General features: G+C 44.0%; 1 protein-coding gene and 1 long non-coding RNA gene across 15 annotated transcripts in view; one reads left to right on the top strand and one right to left on the bottom strand.

Moving 5' to 3' along the window:
* The window catches only part of LOC123520151 (neuroglian-like), a 183,676-nt gene that overhangs the window by 16,100 nt on the left and 143,082 nt on the right, over positions 1-24,494 (bottom strand). For 9 of the 14 annotated variants that reach the window (XM_045282103.1, XM_045282105.1, XM_045282099.1 and 6 more), the window contains 9 exons: positions 21,633-21,812; positions 20,934-21,167; positions 20,609-20,732; positions 20,079-20,194; positions 19,490-19,694; positions 18,756-19,029; positions 15,882-18,437; positions 14,757-14,920; positions 2,540-2,680 (listed from right to left, as the gene is read on the bottom strand). In XM_045282103.1, the coding sequence (XP_045138038.1) occupies positions 2,540-2,680; positions 14,757-14,920; positions 15,882-18,437; positions 18,756-19,029; positions 19,490-19,694; positions 20,079-20,194; positions 20,609-20,732; positions 20,934-21,167; positions 21,633-21,812 (3,994 nt within the window). Of the gene's footprint in view, positions 1-2,539; positions 2,681-3,557; positions 3,576-5,230; positions 5,255-14,756; positions 14,921-15,881; positions 18,438-18,755; positions 19,030-19,489; positions 19,695-20,078; positions 20,195-20,608; positions 20,733-20,933; positions 21,168-21,632; positions 21,813-24,494 lie in introns of all 14 variants that reach the window. The other 5 variants (XM_045282110.1, XM_045282111.1, XM_045282112.1 and 2 more) reach the window with 3 other exon arrangements.
* LOC123520152 lies at positions 11,451-21,730 on the top strand. The gene is made up of 3 exons (XR_006679182.1): positions 11,451-11,717; positions 12,525-12,652; positions 21,593-21,730. It is a non-coding gene; the product is annotated as an uncharacterized LOC123520152 (long non-coding RNA).

Raw genomic sequence — 24,494 nt, 5'->3', positions numbered from 1 at the left:
CAATGTATGAATACTCCGGTTTCCTCAAGCACAGAGTAAGAAGTAGCTCAAATAACGCAACAAGAGCCGTACTCTTACTGACAGTCGAAGTGTTATAGAAGGATGACCGATGGGCTTCAGCAGGCGGCGCGGTTCTAAGATGGTAACGGAGGTGAGTGGGTGAAGATTATCTTCACGTCACGCACCAACAATCGAACGTGCATTGTGCAATTAGTCATTATAATTGCCGAGTGTGATTCCTTCCACGTCATGGCGAAGTGTGTGTGTGTGTGTGTGTGTGTGTGTGTGTGTGTGTGTGTGTGTGTGCGTGCGTGCGTGCGTGCGTGCGTGTGTGTGTGTGTGTGTGTCCTTTAGCCTCACCTTGCGGCGCACCTCAGGTCCGCGCCGTATCGACAAAAGTTACCACATCGGCATTCACCAAATTCATAAAAGTTCTCGTATTTCCAAAAGTTCACAACAGCGATGCACTTCGAGTATTTCCGCCTCACCAGCCTAAATGTCTGGCACGAATTTAGGTCAAACATTTAAAGTCATCACGTGAAGTTCCTGACACAGTAATTACGAAGTGCCGCAGCTGGGAGGTAGTTAAGGCATTCAGCAGTTATCAGCTGCACTCGTTTGACAGCTACATCGCAAGTTTTGAAGAGAAACATACATAGTAACAAAATCAACTGATAAACCGAGTTACGTTCATACTGTGGCTTAGAACACAAGAATGAAACAAAATTAAGAAACGGATGATCAAAGAAAACAAATAAGCAATCAAAGCTATTCAAATAAACTAATAAATGGGAAACCTCATTACTGTACATATCCCACACCCGGGCTGGACCTCCATGATCCCCTGAGTGGGCGGCTGAGGCTCAAGCTTGATGCAGCCAGCCAGTCCTTGCATTGATTCCCGCGGTGGCGTGACACATGCCGCGCCACGCCAGGCCCGGGTCTAAGCTACCCAAGTGAAGAGGTGTCGTGCTACCCTGGAGGATTTGCTACCACTAAGCGGCACTTATGAACACTTCACTGATCAACGCACACATGGAAGTATTATGCAAAGATATTACTGATGGACGAAAATGATGGACTCCAGGGTGGCATTAACATTCTTCACTCTATGATCTGGAACTACTCGTACTATGTAAAAAGGTTGCCATTACTCAGTCTCGAGAATGACTTACATAAGGGCTAGGCAAGGCTCGCTACGTCTGATCTACTATTTAGGGTTAGTCACTGTCTACTGAGTGCTAACTACATTGTACTTCAGGTGGGCATGCAGCTTGTTGCCTGCGGCGCTCACCGAACGGCGCAACACTGTACTGAATTATGGAATACAAGACATCAAACCAAGTACATAAAATAATGATAGTTACACAATGAATTATACAATGTAGTTTTCAAGAAGCAATTGAAGAAAGGGTCAAACATGAAGATAACAGTGTTCCAACTCTCTTCTCCCGATACGATCTTGTATTCTTAACGGAACACTTGGCCAATATTAATAAACAAACAACGAAGACTCGCTCGGCTGCCGTGAATAGTAAAGCACCGCAGGAAGCACGAGTACTGTACTGGGGGAGGCTCGCCAGCAGGACACTTCCCGCCGCCACGAGCAGCACCACAGCCGCCGCCACCGCCGCCGCCACCAGCACACGGCCTCGTGGCGGAGCCGCGGGTCAAAGCATCTCAGGCTCTGGCGACCAGGACATATTTATCGATAAAAAAATCCTCTTGAAATATGAAAAAGCTTTTGAATCACGAGTACAGCCTGAAAATTTAGTATAATTTGCAAACAGCTGCCACGACGCGTTGCGTAACTTTTTAGTTAAAAGTAAAGATGTCGAATATATCTTGCACAAGAGCGCGGTCGTCGCTATTTTAGAAGTGTGCCACTTGAAAAACTGTAACAAAGCAGATGAAAGTAAAGTGTGTCGTCCTTCAATCAGCCGCAAGAGGGAACGCGGAGGAAGGACACAGGACGTGTTACCTGGCGGAGTGGCGTGAGGTGAACTGTCGCGAGGCGGCGATGCGGACAGCGGCTCAGAGCGAGGAACGGGGGAGGGGTGTTGGCGGGGAAGCCTCAGGGGGGCCCACTGCTACCCAGGGCCCTCGCCGGAAGCATTTCCCTGCCGCCAGGAGCCATAACGCGCCGCTGAGGGCCTCGTAACTCCCTTCTCTCGCTGCTCGCGCCGCCACGCATTACATCCTTACTTAGAAATGTATCAGCAGGCAGCGTGGCATTGTGCTGCGCCTGTTTTATGTACCACCGCTTGCACTTCCCCCACTGCGTTCCCGAGTCTTCATCGCTGCTGCGTCGGCGACATTAGACCCCAGGCGACCATAGACAAGCCCGTCAGTGGGCCCTTCCCTGCCCCGCGGCCACCACCCTGTCCCAGCTGTGGTGGTGTGGCCGCGAAGTGTGGCCAGGATGGGACCATGTTTGCCTTCTATGCACGCCTTATCTCCTCCTCGCCCTCGTCACCTCCAGGGGGCGACAATGGCGGCGCCTTTACCTGCTCTACCTTCACCTATCTCTAATACTTACTTTCTTCTGGAGTCGAGTCGTCAAGGTCACTATCATCTACGGTCATGCTGGTGTGGTCATCATCATCACCACTACCATCCACCACCTCACTGTCAATCTCGTTGTAGTTTATGGCATGCACCTCACCATCCTCACCATCACCTGTAGAATAACCACAGTCATCCTCTACGCTCCTGTCCGACCCGTCACCATGACCACCGCTACCTCCACTGCTAAGACAAGACCATTCACCTCACCGAGAGCCTCACCATCACACAACCTTCCCACTCCACGTCACCTTCTGGCACGGAAGTAAGAACGAACGCCAGCTTACATGAGGAGCCAGATGACCTCTTGTACTGGTCCCCCACGCATCATTTACTGAACTCTGCGCTCCCTTCCCTCCCACATTCCCACAACGCCTCAATACACACGCCAACATCTATATTACTGCGACACTTGCTAGCAACCTACTCACACCACACTCAATAGTACCTCTTTCTCCAGCAGGTTTCCTCACCTGTGGCGTAAAATACTGGACACGAAATGTGGAAGAAAAGAGTGAGAATTTCAATCAATCGTTGCAGGTAACACTAATCTGGCAGCGTCAGCCGCACTGGGTACAATCACTGCAGTGACCGAGTGACCGATGGGGGCGCCACTCCCGTGGGCAAAGGGAGGGAGGTGGTAAGGCTGGAGTAACGATTACGAGACGAGTAGATCGTTGCTTCACACGTCACGACAATGAACCCGGAACAACATGCAGGCTTGAGGCCCAACGATCCCCTCGCACGCCACGCCTCTGATGCAGTCGGCCCCCCCTAATCTCTCTCTCTCTCTCTCTCTCTCTCTCTCTCTCTCTCTCTCCTGGGTATGCACAGTACACCACGAAGTGTCAGTAAGGAAAGCAGGACCAGAGGGAGGGGAGGGGGCGGGGTGAGGCAAGACTACCAAGCTACGTGACGAGGCTGTGGCTAAGGCAGTGATGGGCAGTGTGAGGGTGTAGGAGACAATGACACATATAAACATGATACGTTACCAAGTTGGGAGAACTCCTCTTCACGACGGGAGGGGGTGGGGGGAGAGAGTAGCGTGTTACACATGGTATGAACAAGAGGCGTCAAGCTACAATGACGCTACATTAACATTACATCCAACTACATAAGCTACATGTATATCTAATTGACCTACACGCCATACAGCATAAAGTGTGTGTCGTGTGCCGTGGAGGACGTGGCTGCAGCACGGCCCGAAAGACACCTGGAAGCCAGACACTCGCGTGGCGGTGAGTGGTGACACCGAGAGTTACAAAATACAGTGAGTGAGTGAGAAGTGAGTGAGAGTGCACACACCATCACCGTGACCACAACACTAAGCTGACTCATGCACTTAACGGACAGCCTCGTTTCGCTGATGGTCCACTTCAACACTTTTATAGCTTATTGAGAACATGTGACGGCGAGACAATCGGCAAAACACTACTGCTTCTCCTGCAGTGCCGGGTTCGGATCGGCACAACCACGGTGGTCCTGGGACAAGGAGTGCTGCTCACTAAACTGGCGTAGTAAAATTACTCTTTTATTGAATAAATATAAATGAAAGCTTTAATCCTTCAACTAAAATAAATGAAATTTGAAAGTGTGAGTAGAGTTCATGAATGTAATGAATATAAATATCATGTTATGAAAGTCCTTCACTGAGTGACGCACGAAACAATCTACGGACTGCAACGCACTGCAAGGCACACCGTTCTGTGAATCACAAACGCAATCGTTGACCACCCACAACCTAGGGTGACGCAGCGCGCTCCTTGCTGCACCGCCCCGAGGCGTCACCGCTCCCCTCGCCAGGCAGCTCACAGCAGTGCTTTACCGAATGTCTCTTCATAAAAGTGAAAAAACTTGAAATATATCTATAGTTATTGTCATAAACCAATAATTTCTAAGTTGTTTTTCATCATGCAGACGTAAAGACTTCCGCAATTTAATGAAACTCACTCAGTATGAGCCGCGGCGTGCACCACGCCACACTTTAGGTGATGCTAATGATACCAACATTAAAATTTTGTACATCGTAAAGCTGGAAATATCAAAAAAATGTTTCTATACTGAGGCTACACCAGTGTCACCTTCAGACATGTTATAGAGACAAATGCCTGACAGGAACCGCTCGAGAAAAGGAAAATCTTACAGAAACTACTGAAAAACAAACGAACGAAGAAACTAAACTGAGAGAGCAAAGCAAGTTTATGACGATATCTTCCCTCCAGGGAACGCAACACAAAATGACCGTCCAAGACGATATAGTGAGCAGAGCCCCACCAACAGGCACCCTAAGGGGTCACCTCTGCTGGGGCGCTGCTGGTCACTTACCAACTGAAACTAACCTTAGAAAAAAATGCAAACGTATTCATTGAGCAACATGCAGTATATATATATATATATATATATATATATATATATATATATATATATATATATATATATATATATATATATATATATATATATATATATATATATATATATATATATATATATATATATATATATATATATATATCATGCAATGAGAAAAAGTAACAAGTATAACCTTAAAATGACAACACTGTATCGAGACCAAAACATTTCATTGAACCAAGAGTGGCCTGGACAGCCACACTGATGCAAGGAACAAAGGCAAGGGGGCTGGGGGAGGCCAGCACTGTCTTACCCGGGGTGGTCGTCTTCCTCACTCCTGGGAGAGCAGCGTGAAACAGGAAGAACACCACTGTCAGCACACAGTCACACTCACACTCATCACATCTCGTCAAACACCCTCACCTCACAGAACGAGACACAAAGGAAAAGGGGAATTGAGGGAGAGGGGGTTGGGGTCGCCATGACCACACCCGGCTCTTCAGAAAGGCAAGCACACCCGAGGGATTGGTATGCGTGCATCAAGCAGCACACATTCCCACTCCATTCCTCTGATATGGAAGGAAACATTACGACCATTCGCCTCTTATCTGAACTAAGTGCTCTGAAGTAATGATATTCGGACCATTCTTACTGTATAGATAAATTAATAGCCACCATTCCGTGACACACGTAGCAGCGTAATTAATCATGCTAACGTGATTGTGGTCACGCTGCTGTTAATATGGCAGGTGAAGTGATTGACATTGACTACCTGAGTTATCCCTAATATCCAGGAAGACCACAGAAAACGAGGATAATAAAAAAGAGAGAGGAATGGGATGGAATGCAGGTGTCGGGTATAATAATCGATCACTGGAGTCACACTGCGGGCAAAGGGAGGTAAGAGGAATGTGAGGCCACCACACACACACACACACACACACACACACACACACACACACACACACACACACAAGAAGGATAGGTGGGTGAGGCGAAGGACAAAAGAGGGTTGAATCCAGTACAGTATACGCATCACTTGTTCCTTCACATTACGTACAGACACAACAACCAACAACCATCACCATGACACTGACTGAATAAGATACACGAAAACTGAATCACCAAGAATAAGAATGCATAACTTTTCCTTCTCCCTTTTTTTTTCTAATCCCAGTCTCTTCCTTCCTTTTCATTTGTGCAACTGGCATGGTTGTTGTAAATACGCTGAAGTTGTCTCAAGGTGTCCCAGTGCGTTCCGGGAAGATAAAACACCTGACCAACGTGTTTTCTTTCTTTCTTTTCCTATTTTTTAAGGTGGGTTTTCTCGATAGGGTATTTTTTGAGTGGGTCTTTTCAGAGTGGGTCTTTTTACAGTGGATCTTTTAAAATAGTAGTTCTTTTTTGAGTCGGCCGTTTTTGAGAGGACTACTCGGTTTCTGTCCATGACTGTGGTGTGGTGGTGATCCTTTGGTTAGAGAGGGCAGTCTCCTCCCTGTTTTAACATTTCAATTAAAACGGCACAAAAGGAATTACTTTTATCATGAACGCCTTCTTCTCTTGGTGGGATACACTCCCCCACCCCGCTGGTGCAAAGTTTATGCCGATGGAAGTTAGTCCTGAGAGGAAAATCATTCTTAGAATACTGTGGCCTTGTTGCTGGATGGCCTTAGTGAGTGACGCATGGTGACAGCCTGCTGGTGCTTGGCGTCTCGAGCACCGCGGCTGGTGATGTGTGCCAGGCCGTGTCACCTTAAGCGGGCCAACAGTGTCAGGATACTAAACAAAATTACATTTTTTTTAGGAAGTGCATCCGTGTACATTCAACAGTAACCTTTTTTAGTAATCATGATTTTACGTCACGTGAAATTTATATACTTTTGTATCTCTAATGCAGTCTTGCAAATTTACTCAGGTACTTTACAACACTGATTTAATGATAACTTTTTTATGAATACGTTTTTATATATATAAAAAAAACTCTGTACCATTGTTAAGTTCTAAATACAACTCGACAATCTCCACATGAGCAACCTTAGTCGTGACATCACTGCCCGGGTTAACTGCTGAACAGCGCTCGAAGTCTCGAACCACACATCCGGTTGCTGTTCGCGTCTCGGCTTGCGGTGCTTCAAAATGAGCACTTTACTTGGCTCATTCAGCACTACAGACAACTACTGATGAAATACTCGACTATTATTGGGAATAGAACAAATAAATATACATTTGTAGCTGATGAGTAGTAGCCTTGATGACTTTGAACTTAGGAACAAAACTTGATCAAATTTTCTCTACTAGTAATGCCGTAGTGTTGAAAGGATTGAGGTGCAACACATCAGATAGAAACCAATGACTCAATTTTCTTTTCCAATACCAAACCGAGTAACAATCGAGAGTGAACGGTGAGACAAGATTACAAACTTAGGTCTTCGAGGGGCAGTTCTATTTTTGACTATTCCGTTTGACAATCTGTCAACTTCCTAATACGCGAGCCTTTCGTTAGCATCACTCTGTGTTATTAGAGACTAAAAGATCACTTGGATTTTACCTAATCATTATTTTTCACCGCTCACTGGGAATTGGTAGGCTGTTTACGATGATGCTTGACTTAATCCCCACAGAGAAACAGCAGCAGCATCACGCAACTGTCTTGTCGGAACTCTTTTTGATTAACTCTTTAAATCCTCAACCTTCTCCCCAATCTTAATAAAACAGTTTATTCCAGTTTAGAATATGATGACAGAGATACCACTCACAATAAAAGGAATCACAGGATAAGACTGAAGTAACATTGTTTTCATTACAGCATCATGTTTAAAGTTTAAGATTAATACAGCTCTCTAATTTCAATATTGATCCTATCATTGCGTCCATCACGATTTGAAATACATTAGTTGGTCTCGAGGTTAGTGGGCTAAGCTTAGTTCCATCATTCTAAAATCACGTTGTTCTGTTTAATACACGTGGATATATTCAAGCTCGGTAAAATCGTGTGCGGTTCATAAAAATAACAAATATCATATCACTAAAAGTCAAAGGGTAAAAACTCGCCCGTCCTTGAACAGCTCAGATAGTGGACACAATAGTTGAACACTAGTACTAATATTTTCTACGCAACGACAGCCCAGCCTCCTTTCATTCACTAGACCACTAGCTATCACACTTCTCACTATTTGCAACGTAATGATCGCGGATTATTTCAGTCAGGTGAGGTTACAAGCGCATTGAGTGGAAGGCTACCAAATCGTTAAGAGTACGGTAATCTTTCTTATCTAGATCAATGTGTAATGGACTACTATACATTGCAGCGGTGGACAAACGGTGTTTTTTTGTAGATATCTCCTAAACGAATCGTTGGATGAGTATGATATTTCAACACACTACCCTGAACATCAGTTCGTAATTTATGGTTAACATACCACAGTGCTATATGTGTTATGTGAGGAGTTTACTGAGTGATATTACGCCTAATCCAGTCATCATATCAAAGGTGTTATACAGAATCGGACGAGTGTGGGGTACTCGTCCAACCCACCACCACCACCACCACCACCATCCTGAAGAACCCCCAGACCACTCCTTCTCTACCCCAGTATCGCATGACCCTCTTCCCGATTCCCTCTTCACCCACTATTCACACCATCAGCCTTCCATCTTTGATTTTTTTCCCTATTGTAATTACATACGTATAGGTATAATAGTTACAAACGTCAGTATGGACATACATATCCATTAATAATATTATTCAATACAATTGCTGGTATGAGTGGGTCAAACGACCGTGAAAGCAATAGCTAATTCCGCTGTTAATGGCCGTATATCTGGATAATAAGCAACGTATCTAACAACAAAATAATATTATATATAAACTGGACCACTTTTTATGATCAATAGGTAGACAGTATGTAATAAGAGTATCAACTTTTCCTAACAGTAGAAGGTCCAGGTCACAGGGAATTCCAGCACATCATGTTCACATGGTTGACCATAACGACTGCAAACATGGCTCTTCTATATACTACACGTAAACGTGCTGTTGTACAGTAATTATCCACTTCTTGCCTTCATGAAATTGTACCATACTCGTTAATAATCATATCTATACATACACACTTACAGAACATTATAATGTATAAATACAGTGGTGGGAGAAGTAGGGAGGGACACAAGAGTGAGGGAGGCGAGGAGCTAGGGAGAGGAGAGGAGGGATAAAGAAGGCGAGAACTTCCGAGACGGGGGAGACGTAGTAGTGGTTAGGAATGGTTTGGGTGGGTGTGTGGGGGGGCCACACTTTCATTCGAATGTGTCAATATGACTCGTCGGCTTTGTTATTTTCACGAGTAAACTCCTCACATAACACATATAGCACTGTGGTATGTTAACCATAAATTACGAACGGATGTTCAGGGTAGTGTGTTGAAATATCATACTCATCCAACGATTCGTTTAGGAGATATCTGCAAAAAACACCGTTTGTCCACCGCTGAAATGTATAGTAAACTTACCTCGAACTGAAATAAACACACACACACACACACACACATACAAACACACACCCGCGCGAGGAAAAACAAGGTATCATGCATACGTAATGTAGTTTGATGTTTAAATAATGTCAAGAAATTCAGCTTCTCAAACAGACGTGTTGACATTTTTAATAAACTGGAGGCCGAGGAAGTGTGGGGGCGAGGAAAAATTCATGACTTTCAATCTTATTCAAATCCAGAGGTATTATATCTTGGCAAACACACACACACACACACACACACACACACACACACACACACACACACACACACACACACACACACACACACACAGCACCAAGATAAAAAAAAAAAAAAAAAGGGGGGGGAGGTGGTCATTACATACAGACCCTAGTAATCATTAAGAAGTAACATTCCACCGAGATTCCAACCTCACCTAACTCATTAAAACAATCTATTGAAAGTTACCGGCTTCGCTTTCCCTTCCTTATCCCAAAATTAACTATAATTTTTAGGTTCTTTGTCTATAATCTGATGTTTTTCATCAACCTGAGACGGGCTCCGGGCTAATCTATCCTGAGAATGGGTGTCATTAGTAGTAATCGATAAGTAATTACTCTCATAAGTTACTGTCGTGTTTTAAAGAGTAATTCATAATCAGAAGACGTTCCCTTGCTTAATGAAACCAAGCCTAAAGTTTAGCATGGTCACGGCATGGAGTCTGTACCACCGGCGGACCGACCACATGTGTCACTGAGGCCTCATTGTGACCACCACTCTCAAAGCCTCGATAGGCAAGGAAACTCTCAACATGCCTGAACACTGTATATACCGCCTTTACCTGGACTCCTTCCCCGGCTGGCACATCTAACATCGCAGTGGATAGAAAAATACAGAACAAGCCCGAACACAACTTCCTTACTTCTATCAACAACGTAATAGGCAAAACAATATTGAAGGTAACCGAATATTGCACAGCCTTCCTCTGCACTTCTCAAGCTCAGTTCACACCGCGCTATACATAAGATGCTAAACCTGCACGCACCACTACACAGCCACTACTTATATTCCTTCCGTAATACAGTTAACGTTAACATAAGAGCAAAATAAATGCTTACACTGCCTTCACCTGCACTCTCCCCTACCACTGCCAGCACTGCGGAGGGCAAGGAAATGCTGAACGTGACTGAATTACAAGCCTTCGTCCACTGCCCTTCTCCTTCCTGGTAACACACGGACCAGCCTAGCTCTTTTCCACTCAACTTTTCGGGAAGCGGCAATTAAACTATTTTTTTTTATTTTATTTGTCAGTTTTGTGGTCTGATCAGTCTCTTTTACACACAAATAAATAAATAAATAAATAAATAAGGGTAAAACAAATACAAATAAAGAACATAAATAAAAAAAAATCAATAGAAGTAGACGTAAATAAGTAAGTACAAAAAAAAAATAATAATAATGAATAAGTAAATAAATAAACAAACAAGAAAAATTTATAAAAAAAAAAAGTAATAAAATACATATTTTACGTTACTGCCCATCCACTTTTAACGGAACCATCAAAACCCTTCCTTCCTCTGCCTTCCATCTCGCACGACGCACTGGATATTACAATACAAGACGACCACCACCACCACCACCACCACCGCCACCACCAACAAGAACAACAACGAAGTCACGAGATACCAAGATAGTAGACTACTGGTGTACTGTACAATGACTTGAACGGGAATCACGTGACCACAGCGCTTTCTTCCTTCTTGCACCGTGCGTTCCCTGGTGGGTGTAGCAGCAGCACGGTACATAATTATAGACACAGAAGAGGAGGAGGGTGCAGGAGGTGGGTGTGAATGCAGTATACATTGATCGGGGAGAGGCAAGGAGAGAGGGAGAGGACACGCCACACAGGAGGAAAGGAAAGAGGGAGTGAGGGAGAGGGGGATAATTTTCGAGGTAACCACACGACTGATCGAGCGAGGAACCAAGAGAGAGAGAGAGAGAGAGAGAGAGAGAGAGAGAGAGAGAGAGAGAGAGAGAGAGAGAGAGAGAGAGAGAATATATGGGAGGGAAAAAAGGAACATCCAAATTCTAAATACAAGACAAAAAAGAAAAAATACGAAATGCGACCAACAACTGGAGGACATAGTAAAAAAACAGATGTTGCAGGTGTTCGGGGTGTAAAAAGTGCCTAAGGGAGGGAGAGAGCCCGATACAAGGGAGGGAGGAAGAGAGGTGGACGGAAGTGAGTCTTACCACCAAGGGCCGGCGTCGACAAGAAGGTTCCTGTAGTTGGAGTGATGGCTGGGGAGACAAGTGAGTGAATGAGTAAGTGCGTGAGTGAATCAATGAATGAGTGACCAAACCACAGCTACGTTCTTTGGAGGTTGGGACGTAAAGCAGAAAGGGCGTTAAGACTAAAAGTGTAAAATTAATGAATAGGGCTGGAGAGAAGGGCTGGCTGTGAGGGAATGGTGGGGGATGAGGTGAGGCGTGGAGCGTTTCTCGTGAGTTAGGAGCAAGTTATAAGGGTAAGTGGCGGTCAGGAGTTTGTCAAGGACATTATATTGACGAGACACGCCACTGTGTGTGTGTGTGTGTGTGTGTGTGTGTGTGTGTGTGTGTGTGTGTGTGTGTGTGTGTGTGTGTGTGTAATTCACTGTTTGATCTGCTGCAGTCTATGACGAGACAGCCAGACGTTACCCTATGGAACGAGCTCAGAGCTCATTATTTCCGATCTTGGGATAGGTCTGAGACCAGGCACACACCACACACCGGGACAACAAGGTCACAACTCCTCGATTTACATCCCGTACCTACTCACTGCTAGGTGAACAGGGGCTACACGTGAAAGGAGACCCACCCAAATATCTCCACCCGGCCGGGGAATCGAACCCCGGTCCTCTGGCTTGTGAAGCCAGCGCTCTAACCACTGAGCTACCGGGCCGTGTGTGTGTGTGTGTGTGTGTGTGTGTGTGTGTGTGTTGTGTTGTGTTGTGTTGTGTGTGTGTGTGTGTGTGTGTGTGTGTGTGTGTGTGTGTGTTGTGTTGTGTTGTGTTGTGTTGTGTTGTGTTGTGTGTGTGTGTGTGTTTGGATAAACAAGCTTTCCTCGCCTGGTGCTAGGTGGGCGGCGTCACCTGGGGCACTCCCTCACCTGCCAGCATGTCAGCAGGTGCAGCGCGCCACACACCGCCGCCACTCACAGCGCCACACACACTGCCCAGCCGCCTCTGGCACCCTCCCGCCTCCCGGTAAGCCGTCCCGCAGCCACGCTGCTTATAGGTCGCTGCCGCACACTAACTCCCTATTTTCAGCACACACCGGCACTCCGCCACATTCAGGTTAGGTTACCGAGTTGCTGCCCGCCATGCCGCACTGCGAGGCCCACACACTGATGGCAATCACAGCTTACGTCAATGCACATCCATATTAATAACGTGTAGGGCTTCCCGGCACGTGAGATAACGCAAGTGAACGTCCATCACTTCTGACGACCAACCGCAATAAGTGTTATGATTCACGCTGTTCTCGTGACCGTGACTCCTGCTGCAAAAGTAGCACTGCTGGCTGCAGACTGTGATGTTAATGCACCTGGGAAGCACAACGACACCCAACAGGTTTTATCGTGCGAATGTAAATTTGTAATAAGGGTCTTGACGTCATCACTCATTAAAGAAAGACAAACTACAAGCCTTTGATTCACAAGTCTGATTTTCCTTCGAGTCGAGCGGATCAGGCCCATTGGTAATGTTCCGTAGATGTGAAGAGCGAGGAATGTTCGTCGACACCAACCTTGGTCTTCTTCAAGAGTTCCTTGTAGACTGATGAAAGATTTCCTCTCGCCGGCACGAGTACTTCCGCGACACTAGTAATTGTGGTGCTCACGCTAACCTGAGGACATTTCTGCAGGACAGGATGTTGCTTGCTTTCCTGAGGCTTAATGTCTCCTCAAGGTTCTTCAGGGTTTGTCTGGTGTTCCCTCACGCTGGTCGGCCGCTACTTCACGCCGTGGGAGCCGCCCTGCATGTGCCCGGTGTTGGGACCCTCACTGGTGCTCGCTAAAAATGCTGCCCAACGAGGCTTCACCAGCACACGGTGGATACACACTGCGCACGCGTGCCCAACACTCAAGGGTATCTTATATTCAATATACCATCCAAAGTTCTGATCTTTCCGCAACGAGAAACTCACTTTTCTTTCAGTAAGTTACAAGGAAATTATCTGATTGTTTCTACATATCTTATCACCACGTGGTCACTGTTTTCTTGTCACATGTGTAGGGCCTTGGGTCGGGAGGGATAAGTTTTCTCAGAAGCATGCTCTGACCGTAAAGAGATCGACACTGATGATATTACAATAATCCTGAACGCATTCCGTGCTTAATGTAACGAAAAACTTGGCGAGACAAAAGGCCAAGTCTAATTCCTCCCGTACATTGCCACTACTTGCTCGCACACGCCGCTAACCACACCCCTGCCACACACCCCCATACCTCTGTCACCACCCCCACTATAAGCTACACCCCCGCCATCATCCCCAACAAACGCTGTACCTCTTTGGCATCACCCCAGCACACGCCACAACCCCACAACACTAACCCACCCCGTACGCCACACCTCTGACACCACCCCCACCACACCTTCGGCACCACTCATCACATACCACATCTCGCGCCATCCCACCACACACTACTTCATCTAGCGTCGCCCCCACCACACACCACACCCTCTCATCTCGCCCCGTCCTGCCCTTAAAGACACCGGCCCTCGGATCCCTCGCCACATAATTGGTTGCTGGAGAGAGAGAGAGAGAGAGAGAGAGAGAGAGAGAGAGAGAGAGAGAGAAATGTCCCGCAGTCGATTTCCCCTCTCAAGGCCAACTCTTTCAAATTAAATTATTTAGGTCACGTTGCTGATCTCTCCGTGGCGTCACTACACACACACACACACACACACACACACACACACACACACACACACACACACACACACACACACACACGAATATTTCATAACTGGAATAGTAGCTACAGTATAATTAAAAACAAGAAGTATGAGGTTATTATGCATGTCATCTTACGTATACAAACTACTACACTGGACAACTACTATGTATATTAGGCATTCCATGAAGAAAATTTGACTAGTAGTAGTTTGAAATTAAAGGAAGATCAAGTATTTTCAAAGTATACTGGGAGTAACAAAGAGAACAATAACTACTACGTATATTAGACATTCCATGGAGAGAAAAATTACTAGTATTTTGAAACAAGAGGAGTAATTTCAGAGTATACTGGGAGTGACAGACAAAGAAAAGGAGAGCAGTGGTGGGGGGGGGGGACAGGCGTGAACTAACCTTCCGAGGCGGGGATCACCACAATAGCGGAGGGCGTCTCGAAGGGGCCGTCCCTCGCCACCACTCGCACCTCGTAGGAGTGCCGCGGGTCGATGCCTGAGATGGTCTGGGATAAAGCTTCCTTCTCTACTGTCGAGTTCTTCCACTCCTTTGAGCCATTCCTCCTGCACACAGAACATAGGCGCGGGTGTTATGAAAATGTGTGTGTGTGTGTGTGTGTGTGTGTGTGTGTAGGATTTAACTTTATAGCGTATATCTGTCTATATTGTTATCCATCTCTCTACTCATACCATTCATACTCACACTTGAAATGTTGGCAGGTACATATAGATTGACATGTACTGATAGAGATAGATAGAGAGATAGATACATACATACATAGATACATAGATATGTACATAGATATATAGATAGGCATATAGATAGATATACAGAAAGATACAAAATAGATGTACTATAGATGGATACAAGAATGTGTAGACAGATACGTAGAAGGACAGAAAAAATAGATGGGTAGACAGACAGATAGATACTTGCACTATCAAAAGACAAATGGATAGATAAGCAGCCAGTTGTATCCGTGTACATATGTTTCAGACTGTGTTGAGGTTTCTAAAGTGAAGAGAAACTAGTAGAATGAAATGGACAAAGGAATGAGGAGGGGGATGTGAAAATAAAGAAGGGCAAAAGTTTTCATGGTCATTGCACCAACCACACTAATAATGGAGCTGTACATTAAGATGAGGCAGTAAATACTTGCTTAACTCAAAACAACAGTCCAGAAGCTTTAAATGAGATGGAGTATTTGATACCCAAAATGGAAAACAATACTCAGATAAGAATAAAATGAGGGAATAAAAACTACTTCATTCAATCTTATCCGTTAACACAGCCCTGCATTTCTTCAACAAAACAAATACAGGCCAAAATTTGATTAAAGTAGATAAAGAAGATTGGATAATGTGAGTTAATGGCAAATCCAGAAAAAAAAAGGTAAACACACACACACACACACACACACACAAATATCTATCTACACTTACACACAAGCATACATAGTATAAGGAAATAATATATATGAAGTCTACTGTACCCCTCCCTGTCTCCCCTTGCCTCCTGCCTCACCTGCTTTGGACATAGAATTCAGCACCCGGATGGTCTTTAAAGTTGGGCACCCAAGCAATTTTGATGGAAATACCACGCCCTTCGTCTCCAGCATCAATATCCCCATCATCGTCCTTGTCAGCCATCTCCACATCATCGCCATCAATGTCTCCATCTCCGTCAATGTCCCCAATGTCGTTGAAGTCCACATCCCCATCTCCATCACGGTCTCCAGCCCTTACATCTTCCTCATCAATGTCTCCATCGTTATCAATGTCTGCCACTGCAAGATCTTCCTCATCAATGTCTCCATCGTGATCTGAATCCAGGACATCATTTTCATCTATAACGTTATCGCCATTCGTGTCCTTCAGGAAAACGTCGATATTCCTGATGTCTGAGGAGTCAACGTCCCCATCATTATCTTTATCAGCAGCACGGAGGTCATGGCCATCCACATCACCATCTCCGTCGATGTCCACGATGTCAGCTGCATCAATATCACCATCTCCATCACGATCAGCTGCCTTTACATCATCCTCGTCGACATCCCCATCATTATCAACATCAGCCATATCAAAATCCCTCTCATCAATCTTGCCATCACCATTAATGTCACGAAGATCATTGCGGTCAATATCATTATCACTATCAGCATCAAACAGCAGTACGCTCTCACCATCATCATCAGCTGCGTCGATATCACCATCCTTATCCTCATCAGCAGCTATGACATCATCACCATCAATATCGCCATCACCATCTTCATCACCAATATCTGCCTTGTCAATGTCTCCATCATGATCCCTGTCTCCTGCCAGAATGTCTTTGTTGTCAATCTTACCATCGTTGTTTATGTCTGCCACATCAATGTCCTTGTCGTCAATGTCCCCATCACCATCAGTGTCCAGTACGTCATCCCTGTCTATCTTCCCGTCCCTGTTGGTGTCTGCCAGGAAAGTGTTGCGGAATTTGAAGTCTTTCCTATCAATATCGCCATCACCATCTCTATCCTTCACATCCAGGTCATCTTCGTCAATAAGACCATCACCATCAATATCCTCAACATCAAAGGCGTCTACTATATTGTCACCGTCCTTGTCACCAAACCTCACGTCGTCCATGTCAACATCGCCATCATCATCTAAATCTGCAGCCCTAAAGTCAGCCTCATCCACATCACCATCGCCGTCGATATCCAGAACGTCATCGTTGTCGACGTCACCATCACCATCTGTGTCAGCCAGAAGCGTGTTCCTGAAAATGAAGTCTTTGGCGTCGATATCACCATCACCATCGCGATCATCTACCTCAATGTCAGTCTTGTCCAACTTGCCGTCACCATCCAGATCTGTCACATCAGCAGCATCTACATCCCCATCACCATCCCTGTCTGCTGCCTTGATGTCCTCCATGTTGATATCACCATCATCATTAATGTCTGCTGCAGCCAAGTCTTCCAAATCTACATCACCATCACCATCCATATCCCTGACATCATCACGATCAAAATCACCATCACCATCCCTGTCCTCCAGTAAAGTGTTCTCTTCGTCATCATCATCTGCATCAATATCACCATCACCATCTTCATCAGCTGCGATAACATCAAAGCCATCAATATCACCATCATTGTCTTCGTCTCCTATATCTGCTACATCAATGTCTCCATCACCATCCCTATCACCAGCTATTACATCATTTGCATCAATGTGACCATCATCATTAATGTCTGCAATACCGTGATCAACATAGTCAATGTCACCATCGTTGTCCGTGTCCAGAACGTCATTTACATCAATCGTACCATCGTTGTTGGTGTCTGCAAGGAAGGTCGTTCTTAAGCGATAGTCCTGTGCATCAATATCACCATCACCATCCCTGTCAGTCACTTCAAGGTCATCACCATCCACCATACCATCACCATCCAGGTCAGCCACATCAGCAGCATCTATGTCACCATCTCCATCCTTGTCCAACAGCGCAATGTCTTCCTGGTCAACATCGCCATCACCATCAGTGTCAGCAGCGGCAAAGTCCTTCTCGTCAATAACGCCGTCAAAGTTGATGTCTGTCACGTCGTCTTCGTCAACATCACCATCCTGGTCACGATCCTCCAGCAGAACATTTTCCTCATCGTCATCTTCTGCATCAATATCACCATCGTTATCTTCATCGGCAAGAAGAACATCAGTGGCATCAAAGTCGCCATCGCCATCCTCATCGCCAATGTCAGCAATGTCTACATCCCCATCACCATCTCTATCAGCAGCGGCCACATCCTTATCATCCACCACTCCATCGTTGTTGATATCTGCCACCTGAATATCATCATCATCAATGTCACCATCATTATCTGTGTCCAACACATCGTCAATGTCCACATCTCCATCCCCGTCTGTGTCCCCGATGATGACATTCCTGTTCCTGATGTCATCCCTATCCACATCACCATCACCATCCCTATCCAGGCCATCCTCCTCATCCTGCTTGGAGTCAGACACTTGGGTCCATATGAATATAGGCACTGCAGGCTGCATAGGCTCTGTCACTTCCAAGTCCACATCAAAGGAGGACCTGCAGGGAAAGAAGAGGGAGAAAGAATGTAAGGAGTGGTGAGTGAGAAGTACTACTGACATTTTTAACACTAAAATAATCATGAGAGCTCTGGGAAGAAGAGAAGAAGGGAAAGGGTGTTATTATGTCAAACTGAGTGAGGAGGAATAATATTCTAATGCTGCTAGTTTTCCCCTCTTACATGAAAAAAAAGACAATCAGAAGAACTATGAGAAAGAGCAGATAAAGAGGAAAGCATGTCAGTAATAGTGCCAAGCTGAATTAGAAGAAATGCTGTTGATATTCTAGTGCTAGGCAAAGCAAATCAAGGGAACTTACTCTTCACCCCAGCCTGCACCATTCTTGGCAGTAATGGACACTCTGTAGGATTCTCCCTCCTCCAAGCCTGGAATCTTTATCATGGTATCATCTGGTGTCAACTCATCATCATAGAGAGTAGTGGGGCCCTCTTCCTCTCTGTCCTCATTCAGCATGGTGTATTGCACACGATAGTTTTTGATCACTCCATTGGGTTCTGCGGGAGCATCCCAGTCCACCAGCAGACTAGTTTCCCCAAGCTGCTTCACTCTCAGGTTGACAACAGGTCCAGACTCTGTGTACAAGACAGCTCAGATTAGTACAAATTTTTATTGCTTTTCTAATCTTTCATGTACAATTTTCCCTTTCCCTTTCTTGCAATGCTGTAAATCAGTCAGCCTCACACATTTCCCTCTTGTCTAGTCTACAGTTTGATCTCTAATATACTTATCCCTTTAAGCTCTCTCTGAGCTGGCTACTCTTCACTTGTTCTCAAAACATTTCTTTTCTTTTCTTTTTTTTCTATTATATCTACTTTGAAAATTCTTAAACCTAGTTATCAACTTAAAATAACTAATCTTTAACTCAAATTCAACAAAAAGTTCAGTTCAACATAGTGAACAAGTTAAACTGTACTGTTGATTTCCAAAATTCTTCTCCACTACTTGACAAACTACAACCTTTCTCCCTTAGGGTAATTAACTCTCATTTTGGGAACCATAAGTCTAAAATAATCCTGTAACCCTTCCACTGACCTCCCTCAGCAGTGGTGAAGGCCAGCACATCGCTATGGGGGCCGCTGAAGTCCATGTTGACCACACTGACTTGGGCACGGTAGGAAGTGTCAGGCTGCAGATCAATCACCTCGGCACGGTTTTGTGGGCCATTCACCAGCAGCTCCTTCACAATGCCCCTGTCACCATCATCATCCTCATCATCAGGGTGCATCCAATACTCAACCTTTATGTGAACAGATTTTGTTTGAGGTTAAAATGTTGAAAACTTAGAGTGAAAACATGTTTTCTTTAGGTATGTACTGTATTATTTAATATTCAGAGTTTATAAATAATTTTTGAGGATTCTTTCACTTATCTTTCCTCATTAAAAGTGTATGCTACTGTAAGAGTCAACATGTAAGCACTATTGCAAAAAAATATACATGATTAAGAGGTATATCAGTTAGACTTTGCAATGTTATCAAATAAAAGGAAAATAAAGGTGCAATGGTTGGATACAGAAAACATCAAGACATGATGAAAAATAGGTAAAATTAGGATGATCAGTGACAATGAAAAATAAAAGATTAAAATACATTCTGGAGTGAGTGAGGTTTCCTGCCCAGACCTTGTAACCCAGCAGCAGGCCCCGCACGGAGGCTGCATCCACAGGGTCCCAAGTCAGCACAACATCCGTTGCGTCAACGTCCAGTGCCCTCAGGTCCTCTGGTGCATCCTCAGGCACTGTGGGAGATTTGAATTGACCTCCTCTAAATAATCCTGGGATCTCACACATTCAATCTCAGTCTTATAGTCGCAAACTTAGTCTCACAGTCACTCACTCAGTCACATAGTTACATAGTCTCACAGTACATAGCATAGTTGTTAATTGTTCCAGCTCTGTACAACCCTCTAACAACCAACTCATGTTTGGTTACTAACCAGTTAATTGATTTAATATAATTTTACAAATGTAACTTTTATGTATTTAAATATAATGTTTGATCCTAAACCTCTCAAATTTTTGATGACTCTTTCTTAGTTGCGCTCTGTATACAGGGATTGGCAACTTCAGTTGGCATATCTTTTATAACCTTATGTGCTACATGCTAATCATACATAAAAAAAAATCACTACTTCCTTCTGCTTAATACTTACCATCAGCACCAGAGAAGAAAGTGGGCACCACCTCCAAGGGCGGGGCAGCACCATAAGCATTGCGTGCCTCCACCTTCACCTGATACTCAGTGTACGGAGGCAGGCCATCCAGCCGCAGCTCGCTCTACCATAACACATGAGAGATGGTTAGCTAGTCTGTACACTCTTGCACTACAACTTACATACATAACCTGTGATGCATTGATACATATTCCTGGATTTCTTTCACCATTTGTTTAATTTCATGTGACTAGTAGAAAAAAAAAATAGAAAAGTACAATAAAATGACATGATGTAAATTTGAAAAACAGATTCGTCCACCAACCCTTTCCCAGTCATCAATATCCATCATGTGCCAGCCGTCATCCTCCTGGTCCTCGTCCTCATTGTGATCATCATCTGTGTCAGTTTCTGGGTGTGTGGCATCACTTTCCTCATCACCATCACCATCACCATCACCATCACCATCATCATCACCGTCATCATCACTGTCATTTACTGGCCTCCAGAACACCTTGTAGTGGAAGTCTGGGCCGTTGTGTTCCTCTCGTCGCATGGGCTGCACAAAGGACCGTTAATACTACAATACAACAATAATTCATAAACATTTCATTTACAAATCTTTATACATATACATACATACATATACCAAGGCTGTCTTTCATAGTCAAAACATGCCAAACTGTTTTCACATTCAGACTCATTCACACCACACTCTTAGCCACTTAGCTCCCACAAAGAGGAGAAAATACTTCCCATATAATGACCTTTTTTGTCCTGATGTACAGATCCAACTCCTACATTTTACAAAGAAAGATCTTTTAATTTTATTAATTAAAATAATGAAACATAAAAATTGAAAAACAATAATAGATTACAGTCAGCAATGTTTTGACTTCCAAGCAACACTATACATTTCATATTCCTACCTGCCTGAGACAGTTCCTTAAAATAATCCTTTAAGTGTATCCCTTTACTTGACAGACAATGGCACACCCAACACCTTCAGCAGGGGTTACCTTACCTGCCAGGACACAAGGAGGCTGCCTGGACCATTTGGGATAACAGTTACATTCTCAGGGCTGTGGTCAGGTGGCAGGCCAGGTGATGCACACTCAGTTGTGTTCTCGCTGGGATCAGACATGCCCACACGATTGAAGGCCAAGACCCGGAAGGTGTAGTTCAGGCCAGGGCTCAGCTCCATCTGGAGGGAAGGGATTGGGCTCACACACACCATCACTCACAACTTCACGTTACTTGAATGCTCTCTTTATTCTTGTGTATCAATAACTTAAGGCAATGATTACAGTGCTGAAGTTACTATGATCAATAAAAAATCATATAATCTTAATAAATTTAGAAGCCTATCAAATTTTGTTAAACAGTTTTAATGTTACAGAGACACAATGTACAATCAGAAAAATATGACTCTCCTAACACTCTTTTCTATGAACCTTTTATTTCCTCCTTGTAGAAATTCAAGATCAAATCCAGTGAATGAAAACATAAGGGAGAATCAAACCCACTACTAACCAGAAGCAGTGAAAGGACTAGCTTTTCACTGATGTGCACAAAACACAGCTATTCCTTATGTAGTAAATCTCAGGTGCTGGTGTGCAGCTGAGGGAAACACTCTTCAGGGTGTGTTGTTGGCACACTAACCAAAACCTTTACTGATTTTCAATGTGTGACAAGCTTAAAGGTGCTGGTGTAAAATTAAGTATTCAAATAGGCTTTCTGAATCAAAATGATATCAAAAGACAATATCACATATTGTCAAAACTAATCAACTCAATTCAGGTTTTAATTGCTCTGTAAGGAATATTAAAATAAAAGAAAATATTTTGCTTGTTAACTTATTACTTACAACATCAAAGCACATCAGAAAATGTGTATTTCTCATTTAAAGTTAATAGCACATTTTACTCTATTTAATAGAATTTATCTTAGAATTTCCTTTCTGAATCCCTGGGCTGCTTCCACTTGCAAAAAATTTAAATACACAATAATTAAAGTGAATGAATAAGCATAAAATATTGTTGGTGAGAGCAGTGAGGCACAGCACACCAAGAACCACCTGAAGACAGCCACGTGGTGTGAGGAAAGTGAAGGCAGTGTGTGCATACTCACTCTGGCGATGGTCTGGAAGTGGCCGGGAGAGGAGAGGACGGAAGGCAGAGTTAAGAGTGAAAATACTGGTTAGTTAAGGGTGGGTCCTATGAGTGGGAAGGGGAGGTGAGGGGTTTTGGGGGTTAAGATAAAGGATTGCAGTTAGTGGGGGGATGTGAGACTAATGGGGAGGGGTGGATTATGTGAGACTATCACAGGAGGTGAACTCCAGTTGTGCAGGAGCTTAGTGAGGCTGTGGGGGTCCTGGGGTGAGTCGGGAGGTGTGGATGGGCTTTACTGTGGGAGCTTGAGAGTAAATAAGTTGAACAGATTTTCTATGATTTATATCAAGAGCTTTATAAATATTAAGCTATAGCTGGTGTTATGTACTCTAGAGATAGAACTCAAATATTAAAAGGCAAGTAGAGAGCAATTTGCTCAGTCAAACTAGGACCTATAATGAGGAGGTGATGCCAGACCACAGGAGCACAAACGAACTTGAACAAAATGTGAACAGTTCATAAAACTACTACTTCACTGAGAGCAGGAAAGGCACAACAAAACAGACTACCACACATATGCAGAGTTTGGTCTGATTAAAAAGGATGTGACTGGAATTTCAGGAGACAATATTAATCCTTCGAGATACAACAGAAGGAGCTGCTGGCATGGCATCACGGCCCCTAAGATGAGAGGTGCGGCCTAATGATACGGGAAATTAAAAGTGACAAATACCTGAGAGATATATTCAAGAACAAATACCTAAAAACTTGCAAAAGATCACTTAGAAATAATGTAGTAATGTACTGTAAAGACTAAGATATAAATATTGTATTAAATATTAAAGTAAATTTGGCTCATGGCCTTAACAACACATCTACTCAAGGAATAAGCAATACTGTACAACACTTAACAACAATACAATCCACTTGCAACACACAGCACACAACACACACTTCACTGCACTTGGACTATATGTATGGTGTGCACAACAAACACCTTTGATGTACGGGGAATGTTTCAACATACAGAGAGGTGTGGGGGGAGGAGGGCTGGTAAAGAGGCACATTAATACAGAAGATGCAAAGAGCTGAACATTACCATACTTATAACACTAACAGAAAGGGAGTGAACACTATAGAAAAAAGATAAGAATATATGTATACAAAATTAATATCATGACATCAGGACATTGTCATTCCAAGAGTGGTGTCCCAGAGTAATGATGAAAGTCAAGTAAGGGTATGGCAAGACTAGAACACCTAAAGGACCACTCAACATTACTGGCTCATAAGAAACACAGGGATCTAGTAGTATATGTATATGTATTTCTACTTAATTGAAACTACATCAACAAGAAGAAAAGTCCTTATGCACACCAGGATTTTGCCTTCTTTAGTTTTCTGATATGTGTAACAATTACATAACAAGGCCACTGAAATAGATACACAAGGAACCCTATGAAAAATACACTTATAAGCAGAGAAGCAATAGCCAGCTTGGATATGGGGAACAAAGAACAAAATTCTACTTGCAGTGATGACTTGGGAAAAGGGAATGTGAAGCACAGGGTAAGAAATGTGGAAAAAATGTCATGTTAAAAAAGATTAAAAAAATGCCTTGGTACAACAAACAACCTTGACACACAATAGGAGAAAATGCTAAGGTGGGACAGAATGGGATAGAACAGGACAATGGTGGCAGTGAAATGGGACAGATCAGGACAATGGAAGTGGAACAGGACACAGAAATTGACTGGACAGCCAACAGTGGGCAG

The sequence above is a fragment of the Portunus trituberculatus genome, chromosome 46, assembly GCF_017591435.1.
Source record: "Portunus trituberculatus isolate SZX2019 chromosome 46, ASM1759143v1, whole genome shotgun sequence".
Classification (NCBI taxonomy): domain Eukaryota; kingdom Metazoa; phylum Arthropoda; class Malacostraca; order Decapoda; family Portunidae; genus Portunus; species Portunus trituberculatus.
The sequence above is the reverse complement of the archived record's forward strand: the minus strand, read 5'-3'. Positions and strand labels throughout refer to the sequence as shown.